At 38.7% G+C, this 15,355-nt stretch overlaps 1 protein-coding gene across 1 annotated transcript in view; it reads left to right on the top strand.

Annotated features, from left to right (window-relative positions):
* Window positions 1–15,355, top strand: part of DYNC2H1 (dynein cytoplasmic 2 heavy chain 1) — a 389,779-nt gene that overhangs the window by 60,695 nt on the left and 313,729 nt on the right. Inside the window, exons 40-45 of the mRNA XM_074957219.1 lie at window positions 2,649–2,778; window positions 3,928–4,083; window positions 6,266–6,525; window positions 12,649–12,895; window positions 14,005–14,156; window positions 14,740–14,884. Of these exons, the coding sequence (XP_074813320.1) occupies window positions 2,649–2,778; window positions 3,928–4,083; window positions 6,266–6,525; window positions 12,649–12,895; window positions 14,005–14,156; window positions 14,740–14,884 (1,090 nt within the window). The remainder of the gene's footprint in view (window positions 1–2,648; window positions 2,779–3,927; window positions 4,084–6,265; window positions 6,526–12,648; window positions 12,896–14,004; window positions 14,157–14,739; window positions 14,885–15,355) is intronic.

A 15,355-nucleotide genomic window follows, 5' to 3' on the forward strand; every position in this document is an offset into this window, starting at 1 on the left:
ATATGTGTGTGTGTGTGTATATATATATAGTCTCTTTATAGAGTTTCAGCAACATGCTTAAACTTCTTCTAAATTGTCTTGTTTTCCTTCTAGCTTTGCACCTTTTTGTGCTTATTCATTTATTTATTGATATTATCATAGAAATGTGGGGCTGGAAGGGACCTCAAGAGGTCATCGGGTCCAACGCCCTGTGCTGAGACAGGACCAAATAGACTTAGACTGTCCTTGACAGGTGTTTGTCTAACTTGTTCTTAAAAACCTCCATTGATGGGGATTCAGTAACCTCCCTTGAAGCCTATTCCAGAGCATAATTACCCTTACAGATAAGTGTTTCCTAATATCTAACCTAAATCTCCTGCACGATAGATTAAGCCTATTACTTCATTTCCTAACTCCAGTGGACATGGAAAACAGTTGATCCCCATTCTCACTATAACATCCCTTAACATATTTAAAGACTGTCAGATCCTCCCTCAGTCTTCTTTTTTCAAGACTAAATGTGCCAAGTTTTTTTTAACCTTTCCTCATATGTCAGGTTTTAAAACCTTTTTATCATTTTTGCTGCTCTCTTCTGGACTCTCTCCAATTTGTCCACAACTTTCCTAAAGCGTGGCATCCAGAATTAGACACAGTACTCCAGCTGCAGCCTCACCAGTGCTAAGTAGAGGGTGACAGTTACCTCTCCTGTCTTACATACAACAGTCCTGTTAATACACCACTGAATAACGTTAGCCTTTTTTGCAGCTGCATCACATTGTTGATTCATATTCATTTTGTGATCCATTCCATTATACCCCCAAGATTCTTTTCAGCAGTACCACCACCTAGCCAGTTATTTCCCATTTTGTAATTATGCATTTGATTCTTGTTTCTTGAATGTAGTCCTTTATGCTTATGTTTATTGAATTTCATCTTGCTGATTTCAGTCAAAGGACTAATCCTGTCCTCCAAAGTGCTTGCAAGCCTTCCCAGCCTGATGTCATTTTCAAATTTTATAAGCATACTCTTCACACCATTATCATTAATGAAAATATTGAATAGTATCGAACCTAGGACTGATCCCTGCGGGACCCCACTAGATACACTCTCCCAGTTTGACAGTGAGCCATTGAAAATTACTTTTTGAGTGTGGTCTTACAACCAGTTGTGCACCCACATTATAGTAATTTCATCTAGATCACATTTCCCTATTTGTTTATGAGAATGTCATGTGGGACTGTATCTGAAGCCTTAATAAGATCAAGATATATCATGTCTACCGCTTCTCCCCTTATTCACTAGGCCAGGAACCCAGTCAAAGAAGGAAATGAGGTTGATTTGGCATGATTTGTTCTTGACAAATCCATACTGGGTATTCCTTGTAACCATATAATCCTCATGGTGCTCACAAATTGATTGTTTAATAATTTGTTCCAGTATATCTTTCCAGGTGTAAAAGTTAGACTGACAAGTCTGTAATTTCCTTTTTTAAATTAATTTTTATGAATGGTTTCAGAGGGGTAGCCGTGTTAATCTGTATCAGCAAAAACAACGAGGCGTCCTTGTGGCACCTTAGAGACTAACAAATTATATGTATTTTAGGGGTTGGCTTTAGCACTGACCCCCCCAATTGGTAAGGCAACTCCCATCTTTTCATGTGCTGTATATTTATACCTGCCTACTTTTTTTCACTCCATGCATCTGATGAATTGGGTTATAGCCCATGAAAGCTTAGGCCCAAATAAATTTGTTAGGCTCTAAGGTGCCACAAGGACTCCTCATTGTTTTTTTTAATGAATGACATTTTATTTTATTTTATTTTATTTTTTATTATAAAACTGGTGATTTCATTGTAATGCTAACTTCTGAAAATGTTCACTTACTCTGAGTAGGTGGAGTTGTCTGTATAGATGTTACCTGTGTTTGCCTATTTATCTCTGAAATCAAGTTTTTCATCTGTTACCTTGTAAGCTACCACTGTATTTGAGACTCCTAAATGTCTCCAGTCATTCTCTTTGCACTTTACTGACTATGGTCAGTAAAGCCTCTTAGGGAAGGGCAGTTTTTTGCCCTACACCTTTCACCAAGTACCCCATGTCATATCTCTTTCCCCTTTCTTTCTCTCACCAAAGGTCAGAAGTTTGTTTTCCCTGACTTAGATAATGGGTTGCTTTAAATTGCCCCTAAACACCATAAGACCCCCAAATATTTTAAAGAAAACACAATTTATTAGAAAAAATGTAAGAAAATTGCACTGAATCAAAATTAAACTATTGTCCTTTTCTTGTAATTACGGAAATCAGAAAGTAAATGCACACATCTTCAGGCTACTCAATCAGTTTCTCATAGTATTAGAGCCTTATTTTGAAATTTGACAGTAATATTCAAGATACTCTATTTCTAGTTTACATCCTTTTTCTGCATATCTTAATGCTTTTTATTCAAGAGCATAAATTTTTTTACCCTTTTTTTACTGAAAGGCAAATTTAAATATAGAGAGGCTAAATGACTTTCCTAAAGTCATACAGTGGATCTTTGGGAGAGCTGAGAACACAACCCAGGCCTCTTGACTCAGTCATCCTGCTTGAGCCTTTAGATCATACAGCATCCATCTGCATGGATACATGACTATTTTGTTTTTTTTTAATCTGAAGTATGTCTTGTTCTAGTGATGAAGATACAGATCTTAATTCTTTGATAAAATCTTGGCTAAGAAACCAGCCTGAAGAATGCAGACATAACCTTGAAAATTGGATTGGGGACTATTTTGAAAAGGCGTTAAACTGGGTTCTAAAACAGGTGAGTAACTCACAAAGTTTTAATACCTTTCTGGCTTTTATTCAAATTTATGAACTTGGTGTAGACATCAGCCAGAATTTTTTAATGCGTTCAAACCTATGAACTTGGTGTAGACATCAGCCAGAATTTTTAAATGTGGTCTCTAAAATTAGGCATCTAAATAAAAGGTCTGATTTTTCAGTTCCCAGAGCTCTCATTGACTAATCATGGATTTAGGTATCTAAGTTTAGGCTCATAAAATTTGAAATTTCTGCCCAAAATCCTTAACAGGAAGGCATGTGCTTTGCTAGGCTTGAGGAAAATTTAGCAACAATGTTATAAGTCATTAAATAATTCTACATAGGCGGGAACCTCTGCAAGCTGTTCCTTACAGAGATTTCCCTTCACTTGTGCTATCTTCAGGAAAGGGAAGTGGGCAGGATGTCCTGAAAACCCATGGATCCCAGATGGGAGTCTATGACCATGCATATAGACCACTTTATGGTGTTTCTGTGCTTGCTTTGTGCTTCCTATGGCTCCAGCATCCCTTCCTGGCTTCATACCCCTCACAATGGAGCCATGCAGGCCTTGTGCTGCTGGCCTCTGTTCCATGGAACTTCCTTTAAAGAGGGATCCCCAGTGCTGAGAGGCAATCTTGCTGTATTTCCTTGGAGAATCTACATAGCCTGATGGGGATTAAGATGTGTTTCTCCCATAGCTGTCTCTTTCCTCCATGCAGATTTCTACACTTGTGTGGGATCTAGGAAAAGGTTGTTTCTCCACCCCTTTCTGTGGGGGAGAGTGAGATTCACACATGGAGGGTCCCTTCTGGACACATATCTCCATTGCACAATTGTGCACATTTCTTTGCATTCAGTAGGCTAATAACATCTATAACAGAAGGATGACTGAACATAAATAGTAAGTTGGTTTGGTATAAGAGTCAGAAGTAAATATTTTAAAAGTATGTGATTGCAAATGGATCACCTCTTCTAGACCTGAATGGATCAAATTTTCTACCAATTTTAAAAGTCTAAAAGTGGCTCCTAATAGCAATGAAACTGACATATTTACTTGCACCATAACTCATTTATTTTACTGCTAGAAATTTGTTTAAAGTTATATTATTATTATAAATTCTTATACACTATTATAAATTCAAATTTACAGAATGACTATGTGGTAGAAACAAGTCTAGTTGGCACTGTGATGAATGGGTTGTCTCATCTCCGTGGGTGCACTGATCGTGGACAATTTATTATTAGCTTAATGCGGGGTCTTGGTGGAAATCTCAACATGAAATCACGACTAGAATTTACAAAAGAGGTAATACTTTTTTTTCTATCTTATCTCAAACTACTAGATGAATAAAACAGAAATTTTGATTTTGCTATGGTTTAAGAGTATAAAAGTACAATAAGAGTTAGTCCCTGCCTTAGTGAGTTTATAAGCTAATTTGAGATTGGATGGAGGGAAATAGATCAGCCATAGAGAGGCAGATTTGTATGTCATTGGTAGACAGATGGTAGTCAAATCCATGAGAGTGGTCAAGATAACTTATAGATAAGGTGCAAAGAGAGAAGGGGACAAAGGATGGAGCCCTGTGGGAAGCCCATGGAAATGGGGAGAAGGAGGAGAATCCATCCAATGAGACTTTGAAGGTGCCATCACTGAGGTAGGACGAGAACTTTGAGAGGATGAGATCACAAAAGACAAAGGGTTATAGGATTTCAAGAACTGGGGAGTGATCAAGGATGTTGAATGCCACTGAGAGGTCAAGGAGGATGAATAAGGAGCACAGGTTCTGAAATTTAGCCATGGATGCACATGAGTTGTCCCATTGATGTTAATTAGACTACTCATATTAGTAAAGTTTCTCATATGTATAAGTGTTTACAAAATTGGGCCCTAAATTAATTCTGATGATATCATATAGTTTTGTTACAAATTATGCATTTGTATTTTTTGGAAGATGAGGAAGGTTTTTAGTCAGGAGCATTACAGAAGCACCTGCCACAACATCACTTGTGGCAAACTGGGTCCATGGGATATCAAACCGCTGATTAAATACTTCATTCCTCCCAGCCCTTCAACATGTGGAAATTATCATCATTTCTTTTAAAAAAATAAGTGGGTATACTGTTGCCTCCCAAAAGTGTTTATCCATATGTACATACTTCAAAACATTCTTAGTCCCATCCCTCCTTAAATGTCCATTTCTTTGATCACAAACATATTCCATTTTATTATAGGTGGAGCTGGTTCTATCACCTATCCTTAAAGTTGCCTAACATTTTCTATTACAGAACTCAGTTGCTTTTATCTTTGACAAACATCACCTGAAATTTTCAGTATTGGATGTTTGTCTAAGGCTGATTTCTTCTGGGAAAGTTTCAGCTAAAGCAATTTAGTCATTTCTGAGGATGAGATTATGTGTCTTTTTCCATGTTAAAAACATTCTTACAATTGTTTCATTAAGGCCTAATACCGCTAAACTTACTACTTCCATGACTTGAAATTTGGCAGGGGGCATCACCCTGATGACAGGGATGTGCCTTTTGTCATCCCCATGAAAATTTGCCCAAATTTGGCCAAACTATAAGCCTCCAAAATATCTCGGTTTTCACATGTTCAATAGAGAGAGACTTGTTGGAATTTGGCAGATGTATTTGCTGAAGATTCTGTGTGTACTGGGCATGCTGCAGCCCAAGGCTGTGGTACTAAGTAGGACTTTCCCTTAACAGCCCATAATTTCCCTTGTTAGGACAGTATAGTTTGTGCAGCCACATTTTTTTAGCCCAGGATAACATGAAGTGATTTAAGATTGTATAAATTCTAAGTAAATCCTCACACACAGAGAGACAGTTTCATTCATATCTTAAAAGTATTAGGGACAAAAATGATGACTGTGAGCGGTAGGCGTTCCTACCAGATCACAAAATAGGAAAAAGAAAAAAGTTACTTTAAAAGAAAGAAACAGTTACCTCTTTAGGCAGCCTTAATTCTGGAATTTCTTAACTTTTAAGTTTTGTTTTCAGTTGACTACTAATTGTGTGTGCTTCATTTTCTCTCTACTCAGTGTGAGAAGCCTGTGGCTACATTTGTGTGCTCATAAGTGCTACATGAGTGCTTATGACTGCAACTGAAGTCAGTAGGAGCTGTATTTTGAACCTACTAAGTACTTTGTAAAGTCAGGCCCTCAGTGTCTCAAGGAAATGAATGAGGAAATTTATTCCATGAGGTCTGGCGCCATGCATCAAATGAAAAATAAATATTGGATAACTACCCATTCACTAACTACCAATGTATACGCACAATGGGATTGAATTAAGGTTGCATAGGCAACCTTAATTTTTGCATTTCCTAATTTTTGAGCGCTTGACTTTGCAAATTTACTATTCTTTTAGCATAATTTTTTGGATGTACTTATAATTATAGTTATTGTGTTGTTATTAGGAATGCAGATTTTTAACAGCTTAATTGTTGTTCTTTTAAAATTTTTGTAAAGATTTTTAATTGGGCACGAGAATCTCCGCCAGATCCCAGGAAGCCACTGGACACATATTATGATGCTGACACTGGACATTTAATGTCATATCAACTGAAAAAACCTATACATTTGACTGCTGATGACTTTAGTAATCCCCGAACACTTCCTGTCATTCAAACCCCAAACATGCAGAGAGGTTTAGATTACTTCAGACCATGGCTAGACTTTGACAATAAGCAGCCATTTCTTCTTGTTGGGCCTGAAGGATGTGGAAAGGGGTAAGTTTTGTTTTGTTTTGTTTTTTGTTTTAACTGTTTTAATCTAATTTTTCTAAGTTTGGTGATAAAGTTTTGGAACATTTTTGCATAGTGAAGGTTTCTGCTCAATTGATAAAGTTGTTTCTTTAGATGAAATACTAATAGAACCATTTGAAATGTTCTTTGACACATCTGTCACTAAAAAATTAGTAACATCAATCTTAGTCTGTGTGTCTGTTTGTCCAGCATCTATTATGGGACGCTGGTTCTGATTGGAACTTTGGTGCTAATGGAATGCAAATAGTAAATGATACATACTTACGGTTGGTGGGGGCCCACTTATTCACTACCAGAACATTGTTTGAGTTACTTTCTTCTCTGACCCTAACAGAGTCCTTCCTCTGCTCGGGGTGTACTCAGGTTGTTTAAGAGTGTCTCTCTCTCTTTCTCTCTCTCTCTCTAAATAAGAGTTCCTTTCCCCTGCTCCTTGTGTCTAACAAAACATTATTACCCCTGTTTGTGTATCTCTTTCAGCTCGGTACAGGTGCTCTTTCTCAAGCACGAAGTGTGGATACTGCTTGACCAGATGAGGCTCCATTACTTCCCCATTTACAGAGACCAGTTGGTCATATGCATGGCTCAGTGTAGGGTCACTTTTCTGTGCCTGCACAAAATTCCCATCTTGCAGGAGTGCGTCCACATCCAGATAACCTCTTCCTCTCCTGAAGGGGCTGACAGTTCTTTTCCTCGTGACAGAAAGTATCATGTTACTTCTATATAAATCCATGGTACGCCCACATCTTGAATACTGTGTGCAGAAGTGGTTGCCCCATCTCAAAAAAGATATATTGGAATTGGAAAAAGTTCAGAAAAGGGCAACAAAAATGATTAGGGGTTTGGAACAGCTTCTGTATGAGGAGAGATTAATAAGACTGGGACTTTTCAGCTTGGAAAAGAGATGGCTAAGGGGAGATATGATTGAGGTCTATAAAATCATGACTGGTGTAGAGAAAGTAGATAAGGAAGTGTTGTTTACTCCTTCTCAAACACAAGAACTAGGGTTCACCAAATGAAATGAATAGGCAGCAGGTTTAAAACAATAAAAGGAAGTATTTCTTCACACAATGCACAGTCAACCTGTGGAACTCCTTGCCAGAGGATGTTGTGAAGGCCAAGACCATAACAGGGTTCAAAAAAGAACTAGATAACTTCATGGATGATAGGTCCATTAATGGCTATTAGCAAGGATGGGCAGGAATGGTGTCCCTAGCTTCTGTTTGCCAGAAGCTGGGAATGAGCGACAGGGGATGGATCACTTGATGGTTATCTGTTCTGTTCATTCCCTCTGGGTCACCTGGCACTGGCCATTGTCAGAAGACAGGATACTGGGCTAGATGGACCTTTGTTCTGACCCAGTAGGGCCATTCTTATGTTCTTATTCCCTCCTCAGGGTCTTCCAATTCCCCAAGGTTTACTAGGCTTTCGGGTCACTCTGCAATGATCAACCAGGATCCCTGTTTGCTGGGCCAGCCTGTTCATTAATCACTTGCCAAAAAATGGCCACTGCTGGTCTCCCATTATGGGATACTCCAATTTCTCCACCAGTGGTACAGCTGTCACGTTGGTACATGTCCCCACAGTCAGCTGTAAACATTGGCTAGGATATTTTTTCACTTTGCCATGTATACACTGTAGATGAAATCAGCCTTTTGAGGGTGTTGTCATCTCTTGTGAAGGAGACTTGGACCACCGTCTGACTACAGACAGAGTCCAAGTCCTTGAACTCTTTTCCCTCGGACCATCACCAGCACCATCAACTTGGGAAATGGTGTTTTCCATGAATGGGTTTCTGCAGTCCAGCCCTGGGTATAATTACATTCCTTAAGAGAGCGTTTTTTCTTTTGTGTGTTCTGTGTGGCCACAAGAGCAGCAAGTCACTTGGCTGGCACTGACGGTATCTTTCCTAGTTGGGGGTGAACTCAGCTGTGGAGTAGTGGCTGGCCCCTGTTCTGCAGGTCCGACTTCAGTTGCTTGAGATGCTTGGTAGTCCGACTGGCAGTGTCATTGACATGAGTTTCCTCAGAAATGTCCAAATTGTCCAAGATGGCTGACTGTTTATAATTCTTAGACTTCTCCAGGTCTAGGTTGTGGTAGGCCATCTGTGCCAGACCCATCAAGTATGGAGCCAAATCAAAGCCTACTCCACCAGGAGATTAGTGCTCTGCTCTCAAAGGTAATTAAAAAGGCCTTAGAGTATTGTCTGTCCCCATCTTGGTTAACTTCATGGGTATTAGTGGGGGATCCACTTTGACAGAAGGCTGCCCTTGTGGTGATCGTAAGGTCAGCACTATCTGTTGTATCATCTCCTTGTGGAACTCCTGCTGGTAGGTCATCAACTCCCTCAGCAGCTGTTGCTGTTGTTGCATTGTTTGAACTTGCTAGTGGGTGGTTTACTGCTGCAGCAATTGTTGCTGAAGCTGCTGTTGCTGAGCGCTTGCTGCTGCTGCATATCAGCTAGCCATTCACACCACCACTCAGATTCCATAAGAACATAAGAATGACCATACTGGGTAAGACCAATGGTCCACCTTGCTGGGTATCCTGTTTCTGCCAGTGGCCAGTGCCAGATGCTTCAGAGGGAATGAACAGAACAGGGCAATTCTGAGTGATCTATCTCCTGTTATCTAGTCTCATCTATTGGCAGCTGAAGGTTTAGGGACACATGGAGCATAGGGTTGCGTCCCTGGCTATCTTGGCTAATAGCCATTGATGGACCTGTCCTCCATGAATTTATCTAATTCTTTTTTAACCCAGTTATACTTTTGAACTTCACAGCATCCCATGGCAATGACTGTGCATTGTGTGAAGAATACTACCTTTTGTTTGTTTTAAACCTGCTGCCTATTAATTTCACCAGATGACGCCCAGTTCTTGTGTTATGTGAAGGGGTAAATAACACTTTCTAATTCATTTTCTCTGCACCATTCACAATTTAATAGACCTTTATCATATCCCCCCATACTCATCTATTTTCTAAGATGAACAGTCTAGTCTTCTTAATTTCTCCTCACATGGAAGCTGCTCCATATCCTAATCATTTTCTTTGTCATTCTTTGCACCATTTCCAATTCTATTATATCTTTTTTGAGATGAGGTGACCAGAACTCCATGCAGCATTCAAGGTATGGGCATATCATGGATTTATATAGTGGCATTGTGATATTTTCTGTCTTATTATCGATCCCTTTCCTAATGATTCCTAACATTCTGTTGGCTTTTTTGACAGTTACTGGACATTGAGTAGAAGTTCTCAGAGAACTCTCCACAATGAATTGAGTTGTAACAGCTAATTTAGACCCCATCATTTTGTATGTATAGTTGGAATTAAGGTTTCAGAGTAGCAGCCATGTTAGTCTGTATTCACAAAAAGAAAAGGAGTACTTGTGGCACCTTAGAGACTAACCAATTTATTTGAGCATAAGCTTTCGTGAGCTACAGCTCACTTCATCGGATGCATAAAGTGGAAAATACAGTGAGGAGATTTATATACACACAGACCATATATACACACGGGGGAGGGGGGAGATAAACAAGGGGAAATAGTTTTACTTTGTATAATGACTCAACTACTCCCAGTCTCTATTCAAGCCTAAGTTAATTGTATCCAATTTACAAATTAATTCCAATTCAGCAGTCTCTCGTTGGAGTCTGTTTTCGAAGTTTTTTTGTTAAAGAATAGTCACTTTTAGATCAGAAATCGGGTGATCAGAGAGATTGAACTGTTCTCCGACTGGTTTATGAATGTTATAATTTTTGACATCTGATTTGTGTCCATTTATTCTTTTATGTAGAGACTGTCCAGTTTGCCCAATGTACATGACAGAGGGGCATTGCTGGCACATGATGGCATATATCACATTGGTAGTTTTCCTACCAATGCTATTCCTACCTACATGCCTCCAGCTTTCACCCAGACCACACCACACGATCCATTGTCTACAGCCAAGCTCTACGATACAACGACATTTGCTCCAACCCCTCAGACAGAGACAAACACCTACAAGATCTCTATCAAGCATTCTTACAACTACAATACCCACCTGCTGAAGTGATGAAACAGATTGACAGAGCCAGAAGAGTACCCAGAAGTCACCTACTACAGGACAGGCCCATCAAAGAAAATAACAGAACGCCACTAGCCGTCACCTTCAGCCCCCAACTAAAACCTCTCCAACGCATTATCAAGGATCTACAACCTATCCTGAAGGATGACCCATCACTCTCACAAATTATATACATTATAATAACATCCTCATTGCATTTTCCACTTTTATGCATGAGATGAAGTGAGCTGTAGCTCACGAAAGCTTATGCTCAATTAAATTGGTTAGTTGGAATTAAGTTATCCAATGTGCATTACTTTGCACTTTGTTGGGATTCCCTCTGGGAGCTTTTCCACTTGGCTTATCAAGAACACCTTGTTCAGTTCTGGGAGAACACTTAATCCAGTTCTCTGGGATCCAGAACACTGTTTGACTCTGGATTTTTTCACTCAGGTTCCTTTATTTGGCATACAGCAAAGCTATGCTGAGTTGATTGGACTCAAGCATAGGGGATGGGTATAGGGCATACCACACATGCAAAGTTACACAGACAACCTCTTCCTTTATATGAATTTACACATTACATTGGATTTGCTTTATATTCAATCATACATTTTTGGATTGGCTTGGTTACTGTGCAGGAACCAATCCCTGTACACCATGCTCTGTCCATGTGCTGTTCACGTGGAACCTGATCTTTACCTTCAAAGTTTATCTTGTCCGTAGTCCTTAGCATCACTCTAGCATACTGTTTGTCAAGCCCCTATTTACAACTTAACCTTCCATTCACCTTCCCAATTATGCTTACTAAGAAATGAGACAAGTTATTTATGTCAAGCCTGGACTTCACACTTATTGACATTGAATTTAATCTGCCATTTTCCCAATCACCCTAGTTTAGTGAGATTCCTTTGTAACTCTTCAAAGTGATTTTTGGAATTAACTATTTTAGTAATTCTGTATCATCTGCACATGTTTCCACATTCCTGTTCACCCTTTTTTCCAGATCATTTATAAATATATTGAACAGCACAAGTTCCGCTACAGGGAACTCTCCCACTATTGACCTCTCTCCATTGTGAAAACAGACCATTTATTCCTGCCCTTTGTTTCTCATCTTTTAACCAGCTACTGATCAATGAGAGGACCTTCCCTCTTATCACATGACTCCTTACTTTTCTTAAGAGCCTTTGGAGAGGGACCTTGTCAGAGGCCTTCTGAAAGTCCTAGTGCACCGCATGGACTGGATCACTCTTATCCATATGCTTGCTGATTCCCTCAAAGAGCAAGCCTTGCAGCTGTGTCTAGTTAGTGCTGGCTGAGCCCTGCAGAGCTTGTTAACTTCCCCCTTAATAGGGTGAGGGCATACTCCTCACATAATAATAATAGGAGTACTTGTGGCACCTTAGAGACTAAGTCTCTAAGGTGCCACAAGTACTCCTTTTCTTTTTGCAAATACAGACTAACACGGCTGTTACTCTGAAACCTGACATAATAATAATAATAATTAATGGTAATAAGTGTGAACCCAGGTTTTTTTTTCCTGTGTCTCTGTTGATTTGCAAATAGATTATATTCTTTTTTTTACTGGTTTCTTCTCAACAATCTAATGCTATTTCCACTGTTTAAAATTCAGTCACAAAAAAAAAAGATATTCAGCTTTCCTTTTTCTTCTCTTTATCCTCATGTGCATAGTCTCTGATCCTGCAATGTATACTGCAAGAGAGGACTACTGAATTTTTGCAGAGCCCTATTGACTTCCATTGTCTAGTGTTGTAAATAGCAGGTTTGGGGCCATATTTCATTGCTCACCAACTAGCTATTTCTTACACAAATCTGTATAAGTACTTTTCTGGAACTTCATAAATGTGAAATGATACAATTTGATTTTATAATCAAGAATATTTAGTTCAACAAAACGGATTCAGTACATTATATGTAGTACATTAAACAGTGTGCTGGCAGTTTTAAAGGTGTTTAAATTGCTTTTTAAAAATTTCTGTGTATATAAAATATATATTTATGTATTTTATTTTGTTAGAATGTTGCTTCGTTATGCCTTTTCCCAACTCCGATCTACTCAGATTGCTACAGTTCACTGCAGTGCACAAACTACATCTCGACATCTTCTCCAAAAGTTAAATCAGACTTGCATGGTAATCAGTACAAATACTGGGAGAGTATACAGACCAAAAGACTGTGAAAGGCTGGTTTTATACTTGAAGGAAATCAACCTGCCCAAACCTGATAAATGGGGAACCAGCACTCTAGTGGCTTTCCTGCAACAGGTGAACATATATGGCTTTGATAATTATTATCTTCAGAATTATAGACTAGAAATGATTTATGATGATTCAGTAAATACATATTAGAGTCCTATTTCAAATCATTTGATATACAGGCAGAGTACTGTATTTTGAATTGAACGCCTTACAATATGCTGGTGATTGTAATAGTTAACATCTTACATGTTTATTATCATTATATTTATGTGTAGTGTGGTAGCATATAGAGTTGCCGTATCAAGGTCCCATTTATGCTAGGCACTATATACACATGTAATCAAAAGACAGTCTCTGTCCCCAAAAGCTTATAGTGGTTAACAGAGTAAGTTTATGGGGTTGCATAATTATTCTCTGCTCAGAGATTGGAAATTGAAATGTAATGCTTACAGTATTTTAAAAATAACTTTTTCCTCATTTTTACATTCTGTCCATCATGCATTCTTTCTCCTTCTCCAAATTCCTTCTTAAAACCCACTTCCCCACCTCCCCCTCCCCCCCAAATCGTTTGTGTTGTATGTTGATTTTTAACAATGAATTTACTACATTCTTCCTTTTACTGAAATATTTCCCCCTTTGGTTTAATTTTCTCTTACATTGCAAGCTATCTGGGACAAAGACTGTGGGCTAAGGGCTGCCCTAACTTACTTCAGCTGCTCCTGGTCTCTAAGGGACCACACAGGAGCTTAGAATTGGCAGAGTGAAGCTCCAGTATGCCCCTGACATGCCCTTTACTCTGGTTGACGTTGGGGAGGTTAGGGAAGGAACCAAGTCTTTTGGCTTTACTTTAGCTCAGAGCTACCTCCCTCCAGGAGGAATTGTCAGCTGTCCCGTTACACCTGGATTCCAGCTCCTTTGTGCTGTTGGGTCACAGAGGAGATTCTGGCCTGATTTATGATTTTATAAAGCACCATGTTAATTTTTGTTTATAGTGCTGCATAGTTGCTTAAGAGTAATTTTTAGACACTTTTGAGGAAAATGTTAGTGATGGGTATATTGTTGGTATTTAACAAATAATAGCAACCAGAGACTCATCATTAATCTATTGTTTTCATTAGGTACCTTGCTATTTTTCATTTAATTTTACTAAAATATTTTGTTTTGTTATATTAAAGATTCTGACATACCAGGGATTTTACGATGAAAATCTTGAATGGGTTGGTTTAGAAAATATCCAAATTGTGGCATCCATGTCTGCTGGGGGAACATTAGGAAGGCATAAACTTACATCCAGATTTACTTCTGTTGTTCGTCTTTGTGCAATTGAGTAAGTGTCTGCAAGAGCCTACCTGACTTTGAGATCTCAGATTCAGTTTGCAGGTCTGCTTACCTCTGCCTGTCCTTCTTGATGTGAGACTTTTGAAAACAAGGAATGTGATTGTGTCTGGCAAGTCAAGCCTCTAATCTTTCCTAATAATGTAGAATCTTCACATAGTATCATTGTTGCTACCTCTCAGTGTTTAAAACCAGTTAAAGACCAATATATAGTTATTTTAATTCACCTTGTTGTGCCGAAGTATCTGAAATAAGTTTTCAAGTAGAATTACTTTGCTTCTAGTAGGTTACAGCTTTACAGCCTTATTTTAAAGTGCTGGTTGGTTAGTGGATTAAATACTTTGTGAGGAAGGGTTTATAAGTTGGAAGATATTTAAAGATACACATGGAAAGTCTTTGAGGGTTGCATATTCAGATAAAACCAAAATGCATTTAAGTTACTGCTGGACTCTAAGGCTCTATTTTATTGAAGGTTCAGAGTAAATTATAGTTATAAATCTAAAACCATTTTTGGTATGGAAATTAAGAATGTTGGTACATCACAATTTCCTTGGACTCTATTTTTTTCCCTCTAGCTATCCAGAAAGAGACCAACTGCAAACAATTTATAGTGCATATTTAGAGCCTGTGCTTCACAAAAACCTAAAGAATCACTCTGTTTGGGGTTCCTTACCAAAAATACATCAGCTGGCAGGATCAATGGTTCAAGTATATGAGCAGGTATAGTGCTTTGATTTCTTTTTTGGGAAATGGAGGTGAAAAACTGAGAAGCAGCCATATCTTTTAATCTCTGGCTTTAGACAGTAACAATAGATTATACAATGTTTTACCATATTTAAAATCTAAATGCAAGTTATTTTTTATGTTGATCTCAGAATTAAAGTGAAGGGTGTATGCATGTGGTTATGGACATGAAAGGATGGTCCAGTGGTTAGGGCCCTAATCTAGGATTTGTGAGACTTGGGTTCAATTCCCTGCTGCACCACAAACTTCCTGTGTGTGCTTGGACAAGTAATTTATGGACTCAAAGACTTTAAGGCCAGAAGGGACCATCATGATCATCTGGTCTAATCTCCTGCACATTGCAGGCCACGGAACCTCATCAACCCACTCCTATAATAGAACCATAACCTTTGGCTGTGTTACTGAAGTCCTCAAATCAGGATTTAAAGATTTCAAGTTCTGGAGAAT

This window comes from Natator depressus, chromosome 1 (genome assembly GCF_965152275.1).
Source record: "Natator depressus isolate rNatDep1 chromosome 1, rNatDep2.hap1, whole genome shotgun sequence".
In the NCBI taxonomy this organism is placed as follows: domain Eukaryota; kingdom Metazoa; phylum Chordata; order Testudines; family Cheloniidae; genus Natator; species Natator depressus.